The sequence below is a fragment of the Apodemus sylvaticus genome, chromosome 3, assembly GCF_947179515.1.
Source record: "Apodemus sylvaticus chromosome 3, mApoSyl1.1, whole genome shotgun sequence".
NCBI classification, from domain to species: Eukaryota; Metazoa; Chordata; class Mammalia; order Rodentia; family Muridae; genus Apodemus; species Apodemus sylvaticus.
Genome location: NC_067474.1, coordinates 145,849,505 through 145,872,071, shown reverse-complemented (window position 1 = coordinate 145,872,071; position 22,567 = coordinate 145,849,505). Strand labels below are relative to the sequence as shown.

General features: G+C 47.3%; 1 protein-coding gene, 1 long non-coding RNA gene and 4 other non-coding genes across 10 annotated transcripts; 1 reads left to right on the top strand and 5 right to left on the bottom strand.

Moving 5' to 3' along the window:
• The first annotated feature begins 1,672 nt into the window (after positions 1-1,672).
• Trnau1ap (tRNA selenocysteine 1 associated protein 1) lies at positions 1,673-19,802 on the top strand. Of its 4 annotated transcripts, XM_052177579.1 has the most exons (9): positions 1,673-1,842; positions 2,638-2,735; positions 5,425-5,524; positions 6,174-6,226; positions 9,410-9,541; positions 11,789-11,908; positions 16,515-16,677; positions 16,853-16,886; positions 18,694-19,802. In XM_052177579.1, the coding sequence occupies exons 1-9, from the start codon at positions 1,816-1,818 to the stop codon at positions 18,828-18,830; spliced, it is 864 nt and encodes a 287-aa protein (XP_052033539.1). In that variant the 5' UTR covers positions 1,673-1,815; the 3' UTR covers positions 18,831-19,802. The 4 variants fall into 4 exon arrangements, with proteins under 4 accessions (XP_052033539.1, XP_052033542.1, XP_052033540.1 ...); XM_052177582.1 differs by lacking the exon at positions 9,410-9,541; XM_052177580.1 differs by lacking the exon at positions 11,789-11,908.
• Positions 19,087-21,909, bottom strand: LOC127681386 (uncharacterized). Of its 2 annotated transcripts, none has more exons than XR_007977114.1 (5): positions 21,665-21,909; positions 20,180-20,243; positions 19,875-19,938; positions 19,569-19,629; positions 19,087-19,269 (listed from the first exon to the last, which is right to left on the bottom strand). It is a non-coding gene; the product is annotated as an uncharacterized LOC127681386 (long non-coding RNA). The 2 variants fall into 2 exon arrangements; XR_007977113.1 differs by having other exon boundaries at positions 19,576-19,629.
• On the bottom strand, positions 19,339-19,412 carry LOC127682000 (small nucleolar RNA SNORD99). The gene has a single exon (XR_007977308.1). It is a non-coding gene; the product is annotated as a small nucleolar RNA SNORD99 (small nucleolar RNA).
• LOC127681900 (small nucleolar RNA SNORA61) lies at positions 19,718-19,847 on the bottom strand. The gene has a single exon (XR_007977243.1). It is a non-coding gene; the product is annotated as a small nucleolar RNA SNORA61 (small nucleolar RNA).
• Positions 20,015-20,141, bottom strand: LOC127681895 (small nucleolar RNA SNORA44). The gene has a single exon (XR_007977238.1). It is a non-coding gene; the product is annotated as a small nucleolar RNA SNORA44 (small nucleolar RNA).
• LOC127681887 (small nucleolar RNA SNORA16B/SNORA16A family) lies at positions 20,574-20,710 on the bottom strand. Its single transcript, XR_007977232.1, has one exon. It is a non-coding gene; the product is annotated as a small nucleolar RNA SNORA16B/SNORA16A family (small nucleolar RNA).
• Positions 21,910-22,567: the final 658 nt, after the last annotated feature.

The following is a 22,567-nucleotide window of genomic DNA, read 5'->3' as shown; positions in this document are numbered from 1 at the left end:
ACACATCTATTCACCCCAGGTAGGGAGCCCAAAACACATGAAATTGCAGATACCACCAAAACTCCACTTGGTGAACCAATGAACTTTATTGGGATTACTGACAGGCAGGGGCAGAAGTGACATAATTCCCTCATCAAAGCCCACCCCAGCATGGGTGACAACTCAGAAAAGCTTGGAACCTGGAGCTCACTGTGTACAGCTCAGGAAGTTAGAGTTCCCTTTCCAAGGGGCCCTGGTTTAAGGTCCAGGCGGCCTAGCTGCTTTCTGCCTCCAGGCAGGGTCTTTACAGCTGCTCGAGTCTGCAGCTCAGCCTCTTGGTCTCAGAGGGACTCTGCTTTTATTGCTTACTCTGAGGAGGGGCCTGATTGGTCAGATTCAGAGGCTTATTTTGAGTTGTAGCCTTCCCTCCAGGATAGAGATGGCTCTGATTTGATTAAGCACTAGTTGCACTTGTAGAGGACCCAGGTTCAATTCCCAGCACCCAAATGGTGCTACACAACCATCTTTAACTCCAATCCCATGGGATCCAACACATTCTATAGCCTCTGAAAATTTGGTTTTGTTTCTTTGTTTTTTACATTTGTGTGTATGTGTGTATTTGTCAGGTTCAGTGCAATGCACTTTTACCTACTGAGGCATCTCACCAGCCCCTTAGCACACTATTCATACAGTAACAAGGGAACAGGAAATGTGTAGACTCATAGTTGGCCTCTGGTTCTCAGACTTGAGTTCCTGGCTTGGAGAACTTTCTATAGCTTGGGGTTAAAGGATTTAGGATGGACTTGGTTCTCAGAACCAATCTGAAGACACAGGTGCTTCCCACTTTCTACCACCTGGATGTTGTCTGGGATACACCCACCTTAGGAGCTCTCAAAAATCAAGTTTACTGAGAGTTTTCTATGGGCAGGTCTGTGCTTTGTGGTAAAGCCTTGCGTTTTGGATTAGGATAATAGAAGTGGAAGGAGCCAGGCTTGGTGTCCTGATTGCCAAGAGTCCGCAGCCAGCCTAGATTATATAGTCTGCACCAGGGAGCAGCATGAAACCTTTCCTCAAGCCAAAAATATAAAGTGTGGGGGCTGGAGACAAGGCTCAGCCGGTAAGGAGAAGGAATGCTTTGGAGAAGGCTGGAGTTCATCAAAACCAACAAACAGGCAGAAGCAAGTAGATCTCTGACTAAAGAAGACTTAAACAGGCCAACAAGAGCTACATAGAGACCATGCGGATGCCGACGCTCCCCACCCCCAACTACACACAAAATGATGCATGCTAGGACACTGTATCATCGAGAGCCGTCCTTTAGTCCTCTCAGCCTCAGGATTTAGGAAAATGAAGAATCCCACTACATCTTCCAAAAAGCCCTCTCTGGGATGTGCGGCCGCGCGCAGCTCCTCCATAGTCCCACCGAAGCTTATCCTCCGCGCACCCAGAGAGGTTCCGTCACTAACTGTCCTTGCGTGCTTATGCTTGGAATTCCCTACAGAGAGCAAACCTTACCTCTCTCATTATAGAAGCATTTGCGCGGTTTTATTCAAGAGCTGCGCAGTCCGCCCCACAGAGACAGTCCAGAGCAGGTGCCAGCCAGGCTTAACTGCGCCCCAGCCGAAGCCACGCCCCTACCCTGTGGAAGCCACGCCCCCTGCCCTTGTGGAAGTCACGCCCCCTGGTAGCCGGAAGCTGAAAACCCGGATCCGCGCGTCTGGCCGCCCGGGCGCGTGTGCGCAGGAGCTGCCGCAGGCGTAGACTCTGGGCGGGCTTGGTCGAGCAGACCGGCGCGGGTGCGCGCCACAGGCCCGCACGGTCCCGCCCGGGTGCGGGATGGCCGCCAGCCTATGGATGGGAGACGTGAGTCAGGGCCGCCGCTGCTCTGAGGGAACCAGAGGATTTCGAGTCGTAGGCGGGAGGAAGGGCCTGAGGGCTAAGGGCCTTCGGATCCCCGGAAGGTGGCGGTGAACGGGAAGGGGTTTGGTGACAGGGAAGCCAGGTGGAGTGTGGTGGCCCATGCCTTAATCCCTGCACTTGGTGAGGCAGAAGCGGGAGGATCGCCTCAAGTTCGAGACTCCATAGTGAGTTCAAAGCCAGCTTGGGCTTCGTGGCGAGGCCTGCTCACCCAGGCTTTGAAAGGGGAGTCTGGGCATCAGAATGAAGATTCCTCAGATGCTGAATCTATGGGTTAGAGGTTCTGGAGTCCCCGTTTCCAGTTTGGGAAAGAAAAGATTTTTGGGATGGAGTGGGAGGAACCCTAAGAATTGAGGATTTCTGTGTTTCTAGGACCAGAAGCACAGGGAGATCTATAAAGGGAACTATTTTGTTTGTTTTTTCTTCTGTTGTTTTTGAGATGGGGTCCCTCACATAGTTCTGTCTGTCCTGGAACTCATTCTGTAGACTCACAGAGATCTGCCTGTCACTGCCTCCCTAGTGCTGGCATTAAGGGCGTGTGCCACGCCTCCCCGCAAGGGGAGCGATTTGAAGGAGTTGCTTGGAACCATGCCCCCTTCTGTGGTAGAAAGCTTGTCTCTGTAGTGCAGTGGAGAGGGGCCTGGACGGAGTGGGAGGGGCCTGGACAGGAGTGGGAGGGGCTCCATCCCCTATTGGCTCCTGGACATGGGCATGAGCCTCTCTGCTCTGGTTTTTATGCAGCTGGAATCCTACATGGATGAGAACTTCATCTCTAGAGCCTTTGCCACCATGGGAGAGACCGTGATGAGCGTCAAAATTATCCGAAACCGCCTCACTGGGTACACCGCCCTTTTCATCTTTCCGTTTCTCAATTAATAGAACCTGCTGCTGCTGTGATTCAAGGGAATATATATGGCAGGAGTAAGGCTTTCTCAACATCACCAGGAATAGTCAAAGAAATACTGAGCAGAAGCATTGAGTATTTCAGGTGCCAGGATCCCCACTGATTCAGGGCAGGGTGCTGGAACCTGTTTTTAAAAACTGTTGTATGATCTTTCCTAAGTTACTGTGTGTTTCATTTATCTTTATTTTATTTTACCTTGAAACAAAGTTTTCCTGTAGTACTATAGGCTGGCCTCAAACTTTTGACAACCCTGCCTCTGCTTCCCAAGTGCCACAACCACAAGGTGTCCTAGCAATACTGGCTTTTTTTTTTTTTTTTAAGATTTATCTATTCGATGTGAGTATACACTGTCACTTTCTTCAGACACACCAGAGGAGGGCATTGGATCCCATTACAGATGGTTATGTGCCACCATGTGGTTGCTGGGAATTGAACTCAGGACCTCTGGAAGAGCAGTCGTTGCTCTTAACCACTGAGCCATCTCTCTAGTCCCACTCCCCCCTCCCCCCCAGACAGGGTTTCTTGATATAGCCCTGGCTGTCCTGGAACTCACTCTGTAGACCAGGCTGGCCTCGAACTCAGAAATCCGCCTGCCTCTGCCTCCCAAGAGTGCTGGTATTACAGGTGTGTGCCACCACCGCCCGGCCCACTTTTTTTTTAAGATTTATTTTAATGCCTAAAGTGGTGGTGTACACCTTTAACCCCAACACTTGGGAGACAGACACAGGTGGATCTCTGAGTTTGAGGCCAGCCTGGTCTACAGAGTGAGTTCCAGGACAGCCAGGGCTACACCGAGAAACCCCGTCTTCAAAAAACAAAAAACCCATTTGATTATGTTTGATTATGTATGTGGAGGACAGGGCATGCAAGAGTGCAGGTGCCCATGGAGTCCAGAGGGGTCAAATTCTGTGACATTCCCCTCCGTGGTTGCTGGATACCTAACTGAGGTCCCTTGGAAGAGGTGTACACAGCTCATAACTGCCAAACCATATGGCCTGTATATAGTTTTGAGTATGTGCGATCTCATGCACACTTCTCCCACCACCACCTTTTTTTTTTAAAAGAACTTAGGAGCATTCAGAAGCACAAAGTTGGGGGTAGACAGTGAGGTGGCCCAACAGGTGACAAGCTCTTGACCTGAATTGGAAACCTTGGACCCATGATAACATTTCATAGAATTCTCAAATAATTGCTGCTTTGTGGTGCACACATGCCTTTAACCCCAGTATTGGGAGGTCACAAGGCAAAGGTGACATGGTGAGACCCTGTCTCAAAAGACTTCTCAAGTAATACAGATATTAAAGAATTTTAAGAAGATCTGGACATGGTAGGACATGCCTTTAATCCCAGCACTCTGGAGGCAGAAGTTGAGGTAGGTAGATCTCTATTGAGTTCAAGGCCAGCGCAGTCTACATACTGAGTCCCAGGACAGCCAGGACTCTGTAGTGAGAACTTGTCTCAAACAAAAACTGTAAAAGACAGGGCCTCATTTTCAGGACTGGCATGGAGCTGGAGGCAGTCCTCTGGCCTCAGCTTCTAGTTTGGGAGTTTAAAGTGTCCTGACCTCAGCAGGTGCTGTCCTCGTGAGCTCCAGAGTTATGACACACGAGGCAGCCTTTTGTTTTTCCACGGCACCCTCCTGCCTCCAAACTGAATAAGGAATCTGCGCCCTTTCATGTACTAGGCAGGAGCCTTAATGTGGACTGTTAGCTTTTGTTTTGTTTTATTTTGCTTTTCAAAACAGGGTTGGGTTTTTTTTTGGTTTTTTTTTGATTTGGTTTTTTCGAGACAGGGTTTCTCTGTATAGCCCTGGCTGTCCTAGAACTCACTCTGTAGACCAGGCTGGCCTCGAACTCACAAATCCACTTGCCTCTGCCTCCCAGAGTGCTGGGATTACAGGCGTGTGCCACCACTGCCTGGCTTAAAACAGGGTTTCTTTGTAGCCTTGGCTATCCTGAAACTTGGGGTCTGTGACTAGGCTGGCCTGAAATTTACAGAGATCCACCTGCCTCTGACTCTTGAGTGCTGGGATCAAAGGTGTGCACCACCACTGCCCAGCTTAATGTAGGCATTTTAAGTAAGTAAAAATCATCTTCTTGATTAATTTATTCTGGTATTTCCTCTGAGTCTATTCTTCATGTCCTGTAAGCTAGACAAAGGATCTGAAGGGTCGAGTGGTCACATTAAGGTTTTTTGGCAGTATTTCATCACAGGTAATGTGACAGACATTAATTAGTCCGTCAGTTATTAATCAGTCAGGGACTGGCTGGATTCGCTGTCCTTGTACTTACAGTTATTTCTGATCTGGAATATAGAGTGGAATAAAAATAGTGTGGGTCTATCAGAAAAAAAACAATTTTTGAAAACCATTTTTTCATGCTGGGTTGTGGGGCACACACCTTTCATCCCAGCCTTTGGAAGGCAGAGGCAGGTGGATCTCTGTGAGGTTAAAGCAGCCTAGTCTACAGAGAGAGCTACAGACAATATAGAGCTATATAGTAAGATACTGTCTTTACTGTCTTAACAGAAAAGGAGAGATGAAAAAAAAAGAATCCAATTTTTTCCTCTCTTCAAGCCTAAACATACCTGGGCACCCTCATCGCTCCTTCTCTGCTTGCTTCCAGAATCCCAGCTGGCTACTGCTTTGTGGAATTCGCAGATTTGGCCACTGCCGAGAAGTGTTTACATAAAATTAATGGGAAACCCCTCCCGGGAGCCACACCTGTAAGGATGCTTGGATGATGAAGGCCTTGCCATTTTTGTTGTCTTTAATTGCTACCTTGTAGTAACTTGCCACCGGATACATACCGCGTTTCACTTAATCCTGTAGCCACCTGCACCATAGGTACTGTTATCTGTGATCAACCAGGAACCGGAAGCTCAGTGAGGTGCAGTGACTCGCTGAAGGCAATGCAGGGCCAGGATTACAGAAGACAGCCAGCCCCTCCCTCCGCAGCACTGCCTTTATGGCAGAAGACCCAACACCAGGCTGTAGCCCAATGGCAGAGTGTTTGCCTAGCATGCCCAAGGCCCTGGGTTCAATCCCAGCCAACACTCTTTAAGTCTTTTGCCTGATTGAGAATCTGGAACAGGCTGGTAGCAGCAAAGACACATCTCAGGAGGGTTACATCTGCTCTTCCCACAGTTCCGTAGCTTACAGCCGGCACACCTGGGCTCATAGGACCCTGGAGCTGGCCGTGCCCTTAAAGGTCAACCCTGCAAGCCCTTCATGTTATACAGCAGAAAAGCTGAGGCTTAGAGAGGGGGAGATGTTTTGGCCAAGGTAATTTATTTCAGTTTTCTTCAAATATTGTTTGGCTTTTGAAAGATCCTTCTCTGTTTTAGTTTGTCCCTGTGTTTTTTTAATTTCCAGGCAAAACGTTTTAAACTGAATTATGCCACTTATGGGAAACAACCAGACAATAGGTAAGTAAGGAGCCGCCCAAATGTAGGTCAAGCCCCAGTGTGTGTCTAGACAGGCACAAGATGTCACTGTGCCTATTATTGCCATAGGATGGTAGAGAATTTAACCTGTGGTAATTTGCTGCCTTCTGAAGGACACTGTCCTACTCCCTGGCCTCCATTGTGTCAGGGCAATGTCTTTCCTTCTTTGGATGGCACAGGACACAGTCTCATTTATTCCAGACTGGCCTCAAGCTCCCTGTGTAGTTGAGGGTGACCTTAAATTCTAATCCTCTGCTTCCGGCTGCCTCCCACGTGCTGGGACTGATGTGTGTGCTCCCGCCCCATGTAGAAACTGTTAGAGGTGCATAGTGCTGCCAATGGAGCCCTGCGCGCTGTGCGTGAAAAGTGTCCCAGTCACTGTTCTGTTTCTGTGACGAGAGCACCATGACCAACGCAGCTCTTACCTGGGCCTTCCTTAGAGTTTCAGAGGTGTAGTCCACTGTCATGGCAGGAGCCTGGCAGCGGGCATTGCCGGAGAGTAGCTGAGGAGAAAGAGACTGACTGGACTTGGCATGGGCTTTTGAAAGTGAAGCCCAGTGACACACTTCTGTTAACAAGGCCACACCTCCTGGTCCTTCTGATCCTACCAAAGAGTTCCACTCCCTGAGACTAAGCATTCAAAGATATGCGCCTATGGGGGGCAGGGAGGGGCTTTCTTACTCGAACCACTACAGAAGGCAAAGACTCTCCTCAGCTCTGCTCCCTGTTTGTTTGTTTGTTTGTTAGATACGATTTCTCTATGTAACCCAGGCAGTCCTGAAACTCACAGTGTATACCAGGATAGCCTCATACTTAGAGATCTGCCTGCCCTGCTTCCCAAGTTCTTGGATTAAAGGTTTGCACCACTGCCCCCTGGAATTATTTTTTGTTTTATTGAGACAGGTTTTCATTCTGTAACCCGCAATGTCCTATTCACTGGGTTGCCCAGACTAGCCTCAGCTCACAGCAGCCCTCCTAATACCGTGGATGTGTGCCGCCATGCCTGGCAGGGCCATGTCCTCTCTCTGATCCTCCCTCAGCCTGATTTTAGGGTTTTTTGGTTTTTTTTCAGTGAATTTCCAGTGGCTATCTGGAAGTATTTGTCTACAGAGTTAGGGATTTAACAGTAGGGATTTAACTGCTAGACTAGGCAGTCCAGATTTGCATTTGTACGTTGGAAGCAATCCTGCCTGTGTCCCAGGGCTTCTCATTTAGCAACAACAAACTTCAACCCCATCGCAGCCTCTGAAGATGGCACTGTGGTCAGGCCTGGTGGCGCCCTGGCAGCCCTGCTCTTAGCACTCGGGAGGTAGAGACAAGAGGAAGATGACAACGGTGGTCATCGTGTCTACATAGTGAGTTCTAAGCTAGCCAGGGCCACATAGTGAGACGCTCACTCAGAAAACACTGAGTTGCACTCCTTAGGCTAAAGAGTTTTCAAAAAACTCTAGACAGTTTCTCAGAGGCTTTCCAAGCTTGTTACAAGGAAAGTTTATCGCCTGCAGAGTTCCGCTCTTCAGAATGTGAATACATTCATGACTGTGTGAAAGGAGCAGCCTCACAAAGTACTCATTAAAATGTGTGTGATGAGAAATGCTGAGAGGATCCCAGATAGCCCGATAATAGGCAGTGGGTCGGCTATAATACATTTATTTACTGGACTGCTCACAAATCATGTTCTAGACCTGACATCATGGTGTTGGCACTATGGCTGTGTTGCCTAGGCTGACCTCAGACTCCTACTGTAGCCCCTGACGGCCTAGATTTACAGGTGAGATTCACTACATCCAGTTTGGGTAATATATGAGAACTAAAAATTGCAGAAATGAAATATAATGGTTCATACTGAAGTTTTATAAGTTCAAAGGAAATGACAGGGCTGGGGATATAGCTCATCATGCAGTTGTTTACCCAAGGAGCCCTGGGTTCCAAGCCCAGCACCACATAAAGTGGCATAGAGACACATGCTTATAATCCTAGCACATGGGAGGTGGTGCAGGTAGATCAGATGTTCTAGGGCATCCTAAGCAAAATAAGGAGATTGAGGCTAGCCTGACCTATATGAGACTGTTTCATAGGGTGAACAGTGGGCTAGAGAGATGGTTCAGCACGTAAGAGAGTGTATCGCTCCCATAGAGCTCATCTCTGCCACATATATAGGTATGGAGACAAGGTCTCATGAGTAGGGCCACCTTTGAGCTGTTGAGCTGCAGCGGGCCTTGACCTTGTGATCCTCTTCTCTTTCCCTGGGCATAGGCTGCCATACCTGGCCACTAATTTGATTTTATTTTTTGTGAGATTTTGGTTGGTTGGTTTATGTGTTGTTTATTTATTTTGGCTTTTCGAGACAGGGTTTCTCTGTGCAGCCCTGACTGTCCTGGAACTCACTCTGTAGACCAGGTCTACCCACCATTGCCTCCTTGGTGCTGGGATCAAAGGTGTGCACCACCACTGTCCAGTTTCTTTGTGAGTTGTTATATTCTAATTGTATACAAAGAATATGTATCATACCTGAAAATAAGACCTGGTGGCATCAAACAAAAACTGAATCTCACATGAAATAACTTTGTAAACATTTCTAGAAGAAGTTTGCTGGCCATGTTCCAACAGAGTTTGAGCATTTCATCTTGACTAAGCTTTAGTTTTTTAGGAGATAAGGGTCTTGTTTTATTTTATCATTACATTTAACACGTTTAGTGATTTTTCTTTGTTTTAGCCCTTGCATATGACTCTGGTCTGTCCCTTAGTCTGATCATTCTCTCTCTCTTTTGCTCTTTTCCCTGGCTTGCTCCCTTTTTTTTAAAACAGGTTCCACTGTGTACCCTTGGCTGGACTAGAATTTGTAGAGGTCGGCCTGCCTCTGGAACTTGCTCTGTAGATCTGGCTGACCTCATAGTCACAGAGCTCTTACGCTTAAAAGACAGACAAGTTCTGTGCAGTGTCTGGAACATTTAGGACATGGTACTATTTCCATAACTCTTTGCCAGTGGCAATGTGCCTGTCACTCAGCACTCAGGAGGCTTTGGCAGGAGGATTGCTGGGAGTTTGAGGCCAGCCTGGACTCCATAACAATCATTTTTGTTTTAGAAGAGAGAGGTGGAGAAAGGAGATTTCAGACACCGACAGCGGGGGTTTGACTGTTTGCCGCCTCTTCTCTTCTCTCAGCCCTGAGTACTCCCTGTTTGTGGGGGACCTGACCCCAGACGTGGACGATGGCATGCTGTATGAGTTCTTTGTCAAAGTCTACCCCTCCTGCCGGGGAGGCAAGGTGGTTTTGGACCAGACAGGCGTGTCTAAGTAAGGCCTTACCTGCTATTTCTGTTACCTCTTTGTTGTGCTTCTTACCCCCTGGGGGGAGTATTGTAGGGACACCAGGGAGGGTGGCTGCTCAGAGTACAAGCTTGCCAGCCAGGCAACCTGGTTTGAACCTAAAGGACTGTGCACTAGACAAGTTACAGATAGTCCCTGACTATTTTCTAATCTATAAATTGAGGCAATCTAATAATAGCACTTAAGGATTGACATAAGGATTAGGGGAAGTGGCCGGGCAGTGGTGGCACATGCCTTTAATCCCAACACTTGGGAAGCAGAGGCAGGTGGATTTCTGAGTCCAAGGCCAGCCTGGTCTACAGAGTGAGTTCCAGGACAGCCAGGGCTACGCAGAGAAACCCTGTCTTGAAAAACCAAAAAAAAAAAAAAAAAATGGATTAGGGGAAGTAATAAATAGCTATTTGTTGCTGTAATTATCTCTGTTACTAAGGTTTTAATACAAACCCCTTCCCCCCCCCCCAAAAAAAAGAAAAAGGAACTTTCCATTTTAAAATGGAGAGACTTGTCATTGGAGGGTGGAAACTAAGGATTTTGAACTGAAGTCAGCTTAAACTACATAGCAAGACCCCACCTTAAAAATATAACACAAGAAAAGTCAAGATGAACTTGTGGCCACAGCTCTATAATCTCATCTGCTCTGCCAAAGCACAAAGATTGCCACTTCGGGGCCTCTGTATGCCACACAGCGAGCTGAAGGGCAGTCTAGGCAACTTAGTAAACTGTCTCAGACGGGCTAGAGAGATGGCTCAGTGGTTAAGAGCACCGACTGCTCTTTCAAAGGTCCTGAGTTCAATTCCCAGCAACCACATGGTGGCTCACAACCATCTGTAATGGGATCCTGTGCTCTCTTCTGGTGTGTCTGAAGACAGCTACAGTGTACTCATATACACAAAATAAATAAATAATTCTTTAAAAAAAAAAAAAACTGTCTCAGAAAAATAAAGGTGACAACCTACTCCACAAAGCAAGTTCCAGGACAGCCTGAGTATGAGGACTACACTAGAGAAACCCTGTCAATAATAATAATGATGATAATGACAACCAGCCAGGCAGTGGTGGCGCACGCCTGTAATCCCAGCACTTGGGAGACAGAGGCAGGCAGATTTCTGAGTTTGAGGCCAGCCTGGTCTACAGAGTGAGTTCCAGGACAGCCAGGGCTACACGGAGAAACCCTGTCTCCAAAAAACCAAAAAAAAAAAAAAGATAATGACAACCAAAAGTCTAGGATGTAGTTCAGCTTCTGTAGTGTGGACAAAATCCTGAGTTTGATTTCCCAACTCCAGGAAGGAAGGAAAGTTGGTTGGTTCTTGTTATTTTCTTAACTGTGCATAGAACTGAACCCAGCCATACACCCTATCCCAAAAAAGGCTTGTCCTTTTTTTATTTCAGTACTCAGGGTTGTACCCAAGTACTTAGTGTGCTAAGCCAGGAGTCCTGCCTGAGCCACGTCCTCAGTCTCGTCTTCCACGTTTTTTTCTTCCATGTGGCCATAGCTGGCCTCGAACTCACAATTCCCCATACTCAGCTTCCTCAGTACTAGAATCACAGGCATGCACCACCAGCAGCAGCTAAAAGGCTGACTCTTGCTTAATGTAGTCCTTACTCTCAGGCTTTGGGAGTGTGACCTAGAGTAAAGGCCTGGTTTTGTTGTGTGTGACTTCTGTCAAGTTTTCAAACCTCTCTGAAGCTTAAGGCTGCTCTTTAGTGTGGGTAGCAACTCTGTGGTGAGATACTGAGAATGTCCTGGACGCCTCGCCAACACATGGGGCCTGCTCACCAGTGCTAGGAGTACATAGTAGGTGCTCACTCACGTCAGGTGTCGGGTGTCCCTAAGTAGAGTCTGACCTCCCTCTGAGGAGCAGGAACGAGGTATGTCCACAAGCACTTTCCCACATGCCTAGCACTACACAGCGGAAAGTAGAAAGTCTGCAGGCTGCCGTCCCCCGCCCCCACAGCTACCCGGTGGTGACAGTAATTTGGTAGGGAAGCTCCTGTTTGGGAAGGAGCCCTAGGTGACAGTGTGGAGGAGAATGGGGAGACCTAGACAAAAGACTTTCCTCCATGTCGGCATCATACTGTGCCTGACGCTGACTCCCTCACCCTTCCTCCTTCCTGCTCCAGCCCACCTCCTTCCCCACCCCTCCTGTCCATGTTTCTTCCTGTAGGCTTCGTCGCACTGGTCTGAGTGGTGTGTTGGTTTTTCTCTCCTTCCAGGGGCTATGGTTTTGTGAAATTCACAGATGAGTTGGAACAGAAGCGAGCCTTGACGGAGTGCCAGGGAGCAGTGGGACTGGGGTGTAAACCTGTGCGGCTGAGTGTGGCCATCCCTAAAGCGTGAGTCCTGCAGAGAGTGAGTCAGGACGGTTGACGCTGTAGAGGGGCAGAGGGGCAGAGGGGCAGAGGTCACGGTTATCCTGTGCTTTGGCCGGGCTGGGTGTGGGAGACAAACTAGTGTAGCCACACCCCTGGAAGCTAGGGAGTCAGACACTGAGGTAGGGACAGGGGAATGCTGATTGGTGTGTCCTGATTTTTTGCCCAACAGCTGCTATTGGAAAATTATCTATAGAATTAGGTAGAAGAAAGGAAAGGGGAAATTTTTCTTTCGATTTTATCCTTTTTATATTGAGGCTCCCAAAGTTCCTGTTAGGGTCTGTTGCAGGGGAATGACTGGCTAAGAACTCTAAACAGTTGAGGCTGCAGAGATGGCTCAGCAGTTAAGTTCACCGACTGCTTTCCAAGAGGTCCCAGGTTCAATTCCCAGGACCCATGTAGCAGCTCACAACCATTTATAACTCTAGTTCCAGAGGATCTAACACTTTCCCACAGATATACATGCAGGCAAAACACCAGTGCATATAAAATAATGATAAATAAATTGTTTTAAGAAAAAGAATTCAGCTGGGCGGTGGTGGTGCACACCTGTAATACCAGTACTCTGGGAGGCAGAGGCAGGCGGCTTTCTGAGTTCGAGGCCAGCCTGGTCTACAGAGTGAGTTCCAGGACAGCCAGGGCTATACAGAGAAACCCTGTCTCCAAAAAAACCAAAAAAAAAAAAAAGAAAAGAAAAAAGAAAAAGAAAGAAAGAAAGAAAAAATTCTACTTGGAAGGCAGAAGCAGGCAGATTTCTGAGTTCAAGGCCAGCCAGGGCTACACAGAGAAACCCTGTCTCGAAAAACCAAAAAAAAAAAGAAAAGAAAAGAAAAAAAGGAAAAAGAATTCTAAACAGCTTCGGAAATACTACATCTCACTGTTAACTGTCACGCTAGGTCAGTAGAAAGCTCTTATGAGTCCAAGCGCGTATCTTACACAAACACAAAACAGTTTTTCCATCAATGACATCTGGAACTCACAGAGACCCGCCTACCTCTGCCTCCAAGTGCTGCCTTTCCAGGTGTGTGCCACCTGGCCTGGCCCCTGAGTGACCTTTCTTATCCTTCAGCCATGTAGTGCTTTCCAGCAGGTGGAGATTTCACCCATTAGGGGGCGTTGGTGGGATCTGAAAATAACAGGATATGCTAATAGCACCCAAGTAGCCATAGTCAGGGATGCCACTGGGTGCTACTGGGCAGCCCTGAAGCTAGGACTCAGGTGGCACACCCCTGCCACTGGCAGAAGGAACAAGGGCAGCCAAACTTCAGGATAGACCTTCCGCATGGTCCTGTTGAAGCTACAGAGACTTGAATGTTCAGATCAAAGTGATCAGAGTAAGGGTGTGTGTGGCCAGGAGGCCCAGCAGAGAAAGACTGTTTAAAGGAAGTCGCAGGTCTAGAGGGATCTTCTTCCAGAGGACCTAAGTTCCTCTCCCAGCACCCACTTTGAGCTGTTCCCAGCCACCTCTGACTTTAGCCCCAGGGGATCTGATACCCTCTTCTGCCCTCAGTACACACTCCACACAGAAACACCACGTATAAGTCCTTACTTCATCATTCTGAATTGGCTGTAGTACCAGAATTAGTGCCAAACGCCTGTAATTCCAGGACTGGGGGCTGAGATGGGACAGACAGACTCCAGGACAGTGCTATAAAGCCCTTTGATACAGAGAAGCAGACTGAAAATGTAAAAAATAATTATTATCTCTCAACTTCCTTCCAAGATCATATGCTACATATAAGTCAGTTACAAGTGGTAGGATTTATTTCTTGTAACCCTGAGATTCAAACCCAGAGCCTTATACTCAGTTTTGAATTTCATAAGAGTATGTATTTTTTTCTTTAGCTTATTTTATATACACACTTTTCCATGCAGTCACACGCTTATATGAATGTGGGTTTGTTTGCTGTTTGGTGGCAGTGGGTATTAGACCTCACATTCTCTTCACTGAAGCATACTCCTGTCTATGATTTTATGTTTAAATACTGCAGCGTAGCCTTTATAAGTTCTGTCCAGCAGTCCCTCTGTTGTCCTTCACTTTGGCTGTTTCTGGTATATTCTTGTTTGTTCCATAATCAGACTCTGCCAGTATAGCTATAAACAGAAACAAGGGTTCATCTGCAAACTTCTAATTTGTTCTCTCTGTGCCACACTGAATGAACACTGTTGTTAGTAATCCATGCCCACCCCTGGGGAGGTGCCCTCAAGCCCTTAGGATAAGGATTGGCAGGCCCTGGAGAGAGCCTGGAGGGGACATAAGGAGCCCAGGTGAGGAAGATGAACTGCAGTTACTGTCAACACTGGTAAAGATCAATAGATTCCTAGAGGAGGGGTCAAAATGGTGACTAGTGGGTAGACCTGCCCAGCACTTGGCAGGCAGGACTGTGTCTGCAGCCTGCCGAGAGGCATCCTGGTCTATAGCTGGGTGCTTCAGTAATCAGCAGTTGGTTTTGCTTAGCAGTAGCTGAGTCCCCTTCCCTAAGAAGGGAGCTTAAAAGTGCTCAGTCAGTGTTGCTGCCTCTGCCCTGCCTGGTGTCTGTTCAGCTCATGCTAACAGCTTCCTGTGTGGCTTGGTGAGCATAGCAATGGAATGTGCGAATCCTGAGGAGATGTGATTCTTGTGAGTCACCAGCTGCAAGGAGGAATCAGCCTCTGGCCCTTTCATGTTTCTGGTGTCACAGGCTACTCTTAGCTCACATTCACGAGTGGAAACCCATTGTCATTTGCTTGAGCTTCACTTGTGTTCCTAAGATTTTCTCAGTTAGGATTACACTTAGATGGTAATGGGCTTGATTCTGAGGTTTCACCATACATGGCTTTGAAAGCAGTGGATCCTTTGTAGACCTGGCATCCCGTCTTTGGTTGGCAATGGCGTCAGTCACAGGACCTAAAGAAGAAAGGAACGTGAGAATTGTGTGTAGCCCTGGTCCTGCAATTGGCCTCAGGCAGACCACTGGTCTTTATTCTCCCTCCCTGCCCCCAGATGTTCAGACAATTTAGCCCTGCCTCTGCCTTCCACGGGCTGGCATTAAAGTATCACACCTGGCTTAATTTTTTAATTTTCAAGACATTTTAAATCATTTTACTTACTATATAGTATGTGCGTGTGTCCCCAACAATGTGCACGGCCCACTAAGCACAGGTAGAGGTTAGCTGCATCTCCAGAGCTGGTTCTTCCATCTGGTTCTGGGCTGTCGGGCTTACACATCTTTATCCACTGAGCCATCTGCAGATTCCAAACTATTCAGAGGGTCAGCTTTCTCGTTGGCATAATAGGAATGATAAATAATACCTCTATTGCATATATATCCTCAGCACTGCAAAAATCAAGTCCAAATCCCAAGTAAACTCATCAAATAAGGCAGCTGGGGATGGGGGAGCTTAGCATGTGCAAGACTGTATTCATTCATTCCTGCAGACAGTAAGGCTGCTTCAGTGCAGGCAAGGCGATGTCCTAGTCTGAAGTTTGAAATCTATCTTGAATCATCTTAAGCACAGATTTTTAATTTTTTTATTTTATGTTTTTATCATTTTGAGGGGAAGAGGTTTCTATATGTAGCCTTGTCCTCACTCTGTAACTCGCTTGTCTCACTCTATAGCTTGTCCTCAACCTCTGCCTCGAGTGCTGAGGTTAAAGGGGTTAAAGGTTAACCACTTTCTGGCTAGCCCAGATTTTTTGTTTTTGTTTTTGTTTCTGTTTTTTGGATTTGGTTTTTTCAAGACAGGGTTTCTCTGTATAGCCTGGCTGTCCTGGAACTCACTCTGTAGACCAGGCTGGCCTCGAACTCAGAAATCCGCCTGCCTCTGCCTCCCAGAGTGCTGAGATTACAGGTGTGCGCCACCACTGCCCGGCTATAGCCCAGATTTTTTATCGTGTGTTTTCCTGAGTTTTTGCAACTGTCAAAAAAAAAAAAAAGTCTCCCAAGATCTTGAGAAAGGGGCTGGGGGGGTGGCTCAGCGGTTAAGAGCACGGACTGCTCTTCCAGAGGTTCTGGGTTCCGTTCTGAGCACCTGCATGGTGAGAGTTTACAGCTCTCATACTGAGATCCAATGCAAACCATCCATATACGTAAATTACACGAACAAACCTTTAAAAAAAAAGATTTATTTATTCTATGTGAGTACACTGTCTCTCCCCTCAGACACACCAGAAGAGGGTATTGGATCCATTACAGATGGCTGTGAGCCACCATATGGTTGCTGGGAATTGAACTCAGGACCTCTTGAAGAGTAGTGTCCTCACTGCCGAGCCATCTCTCCAGCCCAACAAACGTTTTTTTAAAAAGGATTTGGAAAAAAAAAAAAGAGTCCTGACAAGGCAGACAGCTGAGCCAGGAAAGGCCGTCCTCCTAAGAACCTGAGTTCTGCAGGCAAACTGCCTAGGTCTCTGTTTGTTCCATAGTCATGAAGCCCTGGACTAATCACTTAAAACACTCTTCTGTGTCCCCATCTGTATGTCGGGGGTGGGATGGGGAGTGAGCAGGATGATAGGCTTGGACCCTCCCAGGTCACCTGCGCAGTCCTTGGTCAAGAGAGACATCCTCTTACTTCTGGTTTTGTTTCACGTAAGGAGCCGTGTGAAGCCAGTTGAGTACAGCCAGATGTACAGTTACAGCTACAACCAGTATTACCAGCAGTACCAGAACTACTATGCCCAGTGGGGCTATGACCAGAACACAGGCAGCTACAGCTACAGCTACCCCCAGTATGGCTACACCCAGAGCACCATGCAGGTAACCATGTTTTGCAACCCATGGTCTCATTTCACTCCAGGGACTGCCACTCCACACAGGAAGTGCTCGTGGGCTTGGGCTTTGGAAAAGAGGGGAGGGCTGGAGAGACCAGTCCCACTGTCCACAGCCAACAGGGTGTTCTCAGGCTCCTTACCCTCCTGTTCTCTCTTCACAGACATATGAAGAGGTTGGGGATGATGCTCTGGAAGGTAAGAGTCCTTGCATGCCTGTCATCTGTCACAGGTCAGCCAGGGCCCTCAACCGATGCTGAGGGACACCAAGGATGCATGTGCTTACTTTTTGTCATTTTTGAAGACAGATTCTCCATGTGGCCTTGGCTGTTCTGGAACTTTCTCTGTAGGCCAGGCTGGCCTGGAACTCATAGAGATCCACCTTCCTTTAGCTCTAATGGGAGTCGACACTCACTCCCAGCCATGCAGTGTGATAAGAAGGGGGGGGGGGGCTCTCCCAGGAGCTCAGCTGTTGGGTGGACAGGAGCACTCTGTCCACCCAATGTCTCTGTAACAGTAACGCTGTTACTTTTTGTTTATTTGGTTTTTTCATTTTGTGTGCTTTGGTGTTTTGTCTGCATGTATGTCTGTATGATTTTTTTGTTTGCTTTTTCTTTTAGTACTGGGCATAGAACTTAAGGCCCCCTCCAATCTATGCATTTTTGAAATGACTTTGGGGGGGGGGGGTGGTTCGAGACGTGGTTTCTCTGTATAGCCCTGGCTGTCCTGGAACTCACTCTGTAGACCAGGCTGGCCTCTAACTCAGAAATCCGCCTGCCTCTGCCTCCCAAGTGCTGGGATTACAGGCGTGCGCCACCACGCCAGGCTGAAATGACATCTTTTTTGATTAGCATTATAAGATCCTAGCTGGCATAGGAGTCTAGGCCAGCCTGGGCAGTGAATTCCAGGGAAAAGTGCAATTCTCAAAGAATAATTAATGGGCTTCATAAACTACAAGGAAAATTATGGCCGGGACCACTACATTTACCCACAACAGTTTCCTTAAAGCACAGTTAAGCTTTAAAAGGCCAGAAGGCTCAGATAAAATTACTACTTTGAGTTCAAGTTGGATTACATTTTGATACTTTGTATCAAGAGAGACCTGGTATTTAACAAGCCCTTAAACACACTACCTGCCAAGCAAAGACAGGGAGGGGTATCTGAGTCTAAGGCCAGCCTGATCTACTACATAGTGGCAGGATAATGGGGTGGGAAGCAATCCAGCTTGGTGTGGTGTGAGGTTTTGGACCCAGCATTGGTTCAAGAGCAGACAGGGCCACACACACAGCAAGACTCCTGAGACACCACACTGAGGATATCTCTTGGTAAATGCCTTTTATGCTCAACATGGTAGGCTTCATAGAGAGCCTATCTCCAGGCTGAGGCAACACTGAGTTTAAGATTCAACCTGGACTACAGACTACAACCTGTCTCAGGTCTGTATTGGCTTTATATCAAGATGGGTTAAAGCTCATAATCCATTTCCTCCACTTCCCAAGGACAGAGGTTCTAGGGAAGCCACCATGCCTTGAAAATGTGTTCTTTTCACCACCACTTCTCAAGATGGTGCTTTGGATTCACTAACTTGCTTTCCAACCCAAATTTCATTTTACTTTTTGTTTTGTTTTTTTCCGAGACAGGATTTCTGTGTCCTGGAATTCACTCTGTAGACCAGGCTGGCCTCGAACTCAGAAATCTGCCTACCTTTGCCTCTCAAATGCTGGGATTAAAGGTGTGCGCCACCACCACCCAGCTTCATTTTAAGTCTTAGATATAAAAGTATAGGAAAGTTCTTCAAACACACCAGGTTATCAGACAGGTGGTATAAGATGGTTGTGATATACCTTGTGTTCACTGGGATTTGTACTGAGGACCTCTGGAAAAGCAGTGACCTTGGACACCACTGAGCCATCCCCAGAAGCTGCTGTGCTCTCCATGCCAATGCTTGCCCCCCCCCAGCCCTCGCACCTGGTTTCAGCCTGCCTGACCTTGTCTTTTCCTGCAGACCCAGCTCCACAGCTAGATGTCACTGAAGCCAACAAGGAGTTCATGGAACAGAGCGAGGAACTGTACGATGCACTGATGGATTGTCACTGGCAACCCCTGGACACAGTGTCATCAGAGATCCCAGCTGTGATGTAGCTTCAGGACTTTTTGAAAGTGTTTTATAATTACTAAAAAGAAAAAATTACTACTTGAAGTTGTGGGCCAACTGTCTAGGAATGACCACTATAGGTTAACTAACAGGCCTTGCTAGAGGGCTTATTTCAGGTTTATGAAACCTGTCCGTATGCTTATCAACAACAACAACAACAAAAAAAAAAAACTCCAGCACCCTTGAGATCTACCTAAAGAAAGTTGGCATGTAAATCCACTTTTTAATCCAGTTACAAAGAGACACTTTACAAGCTTTTTTTTATTAAAAAAATTAAGTTACAAAAAAAGTATTCCACTTTTCCAAAATGAGGTTTCTGGCCTTTAACGCAAAGATCTGATTGCTGTTGATTCCAATGGCTGCTTGGGCATAAATATTAGCCAAGAATTCTGCTAGCTTCCATGGTGATCCTCTTATGGAATTTTTCTGAAAAGGAAGTGCAAGTCTGTGTTAGTTCCACCCTCAAACTCAATCCCAACTCAAGCTTTTCCAAAGAACTGGTCTCAGTCCCATATCCGCATTTCTCATCCATAGATGTCCACTGATAATGGGTTTCATCATGAACCAGTGTCTGATTGTACTCATGTAATGGTCTAGCCAAACCACAGGGCAAGGATGTTGGGTTTTAACAGTAACTAATCCAGCACACACAGCTGAATTACCAGAGTTGGCTAGAGTCTATAAAAACCTGACATTCTGCTATAAAGTAGCATAGGGTTCCTTACCACTTACCCAACAACTGTAGACCAAATCATAAATGATGGCTGCTTCACTGGATCCATGGCCCTTAGGAAAAGAAAGGCAGTACTTAGCGATACTACACACTGCCCAAGGGCATTTTAAAATTCAAGTTGTCCCATTTTCCAAAGCCCAGGCATGTTCGAGTCTGGCCTGCTGCTCTGCAGCAGACTGCATGGCTGTGAGGCCAGCTTCAGGGTACTCTTCCTCCTTTACGACCACCAAGACCAGCACAGAGATCCGATGGGAAAGGGAAACCGGAGGGTCAGGCTGTCTCAAGACAGCAACTTTACCTTTGTTTAACAGGCAGAGCCGACAGGCTGTCTCCTCAGACTCTTCAAGAACCTCCCGTGTAACCTGCAGAAGGAGTCTGTTGTGAATTACACAGGACAGTGTCCCAGAGTGACAGTTCCTAACTCTGATCCCAAACAAAATATATAGGAAAGCTGAGTGGCAGCTGCAGGCACCGCTGGCCTGGGCTGTCAAAGTCTCTCCGTTACTCTGGCATGCAGTTGGAGAGCCAATGGCTACAGCAGCCACAGCCCTTGGAAAACATGCTTTTTCTCCCCAGGTAATCCAACTAAACCCCCAAGCTTACCCTTCTGAGCCCTTTGCCGAGTCTTCTTTTATCTTCTGGTCTCTTTCCTCACTACAGTCTTCATCTGAACAGTAAGATGAATGGCAGTAGAATTAGCCACAATGATCTTGCTCTGTAGTCCCAGTCCTTAGCTTGCAGGGAATGTGGTAGTGACCCAAGCACACACCAATAGATGTTTGAAGGCTTGGCAAACTAATTTCCAAACGGTTTTTTGTTGGCTCATATCAAACGTGTACTGATATTTCAAATGTAGGCCTTAACTGTAATTAGCAGTTTGGGCTCTGGGGCTCACCTGCCTCCCCTCCTCCCACCTGCTGGGAATAAAAGCCTCAGGCCATCACAACAGCTTCTAGTTTTGAATAATGATCCCTACACACTCTGGAGAAACCAGGTGTGCTGTTTTTTCCTGAAAATGTTGCAGATCAGTTACAAGAAACAGAACCGCGACCGTCAAGGAAAATTGTTTCTCTGGGCCACCTTTTTGACCACAGCAGCTATGTAGAAGCAGCTGCAGCTTCGATAAGGGCCACAGTGAGTGGTTACTAGACCTCACACCCACAAGCCACCTGCCTCACCAGTTAGCAAGAAACGCCTGAAAACGGCAATCCTGTAAGGTGCAAAGGCTCTTACCTTAGTACGTGCAGCTTTAGACATTGGGACAAGTTCCTGACTATAATCCAAAGCAGTCTCAAATTAATGACCCTACTGCTTCCAAACACAAGGCGTTTTAAAGTGTGGTAGATATCAGGGTAACCCAAATAAAATGGCGGCTTTTAGCAAACAGAAAGCCGATGTTGTACACAAGCTTTGTCCAACTCTGTAGGGCTAGGCCAGGTAAAGCTCCTGGTTTTTTTTTTCATATTTATAAAGAACAAGGATGAGTACTTATTTTTAAACGTTTTTTTAACATTTACTTTTATTATTTATCATATGTAAGTACACTGTAGCTGTCTTCAGACACTCCAGAAGAGGATGTCAGATCTCATTAGGGATGGCTGTGAGCCACGAGGTGGTTGCTGATTTGAACTCAGGACTTCTGGAAGAGCAGTCAGTGCTCTTAACCGCTGAGCCATCTCTCCAGCCCCGTTTTAAACATTTTTTTAATCATAAGTAGACTGTAGCTATCTTCAGACACTCCAGTGGAGGGCGTCAGATCTCTCCCAGCACCATGCGGTTGCTGGGATTTGAACTCAGGACCTCTGGAAGAGCAGTCGGTATTAACCGCTGAGCCATCTCTCAGGCCCCATGACTTTTTACTTAAAGGCTTTAAAACTATGGTTGACATAGGGATCGCCTAGCACGTGGCAGGATCCAAATTTCACCGAACATGGGAGAGGTTGGTCGCAAAAGCGCACTCAAACTTAATGGTCACTGGCCTTTCCAGTTGGCGTCATCCCTAATAAGGTTACTGCATCAAGCACGTAATCCTTTAAAGGCATAAATGCTGTTACCAGATCCCATCACCCCCAAGCCTGCAGCACTCACCGGTCAAAAGGCGCGGGCCGCTGAATTATCAATGCGCATGCGGCCATTATGAACCACGCTTCCAACGCCGAGATGGAGAAATCGGTTTCCTTTGCGGCAGGCTCCATATCCCGCAGCCTCCGAGAAAGCATCGGGAGACGCGGGCCGAGGGCGGTGAGCTGGGGGGGCTGGGAGGAGGAGGGCGAAGTTGGGTAAAACTGCAAGGCGCCATAAAAAAAAACAGAGCAACGGCGCGGACGAAGTAAGAAAGGACTGAACACGGCCTGCACCTGGCTTATATATGCTCGCGCCCTCACCAGCGTCTGCGTCATCCACTCGCTGCAAGGAGCCTCTGGGAAATGTAGTTCCTAGCCCAGCCTGGCTCCAGCCCCTGATCTTGCTCAGATCGTAGTGGCTTCCGCCCAGACCAGACAGCTCAACTCCTATCTCAGACCAGCTGCCATCCCCGCGAATGAAGTCCCCGAGAAGCCGGGCAGTGGTAACGCACGCCTGTAATTCCAGCACCTGGGAGGCAGAGGCAGGTGGATTTCTGAGTTCGAGGCCAGCCTGGTCTACAGAGTGAGTTGCAGGACAGCCAGGCTACACAGGAAAAAACCCTGTCTCCAAAAAAAAAAAAAATAAAATAAAAATAAAACAAACAAACAAACAAAAAGTCCCCGGGAGACTTTGAATTACCGATTTTAGAAAGGATTTTCTGCCTCGAGCGTCCCGGGATGCTGGAGAGGGTTAACGAGATGCCAGATCTTCTTAAAAGAGGACCCAGATGGATGCATTATTTGTTCAAAGCTTATTTCCTCTGCTACTATGTATTTTCTAAGCACCTGCTGTTTACACTGGGCCCCATTATTCCATCTCATGTTCATTACACACCTTGTGTACAGGCGTCATGATTATACCCTTTTC

Coding starts and splice junctions, on each gene's coding strand:
- Trnau1ap (XM_052177579.1), top strand. CDS start 1,816: ATGGCCGCCAGCCTATGGATGGGAGAC. Junction 6,227..9,409: donor GGGAAACAACCAGACAATAG/GTAAGTAAGGAG, acceptor CTCTTCTCTCAG/CCCTGAGTACTCCCTGTTTG. Junction 16,887..18,693: donor TGGGGATGATGCTCTGGAAG/GTAAGAGTCCTT, acceptor CTTTTCCTGCAG/ACCCAGCTCCACAGCTAGAT.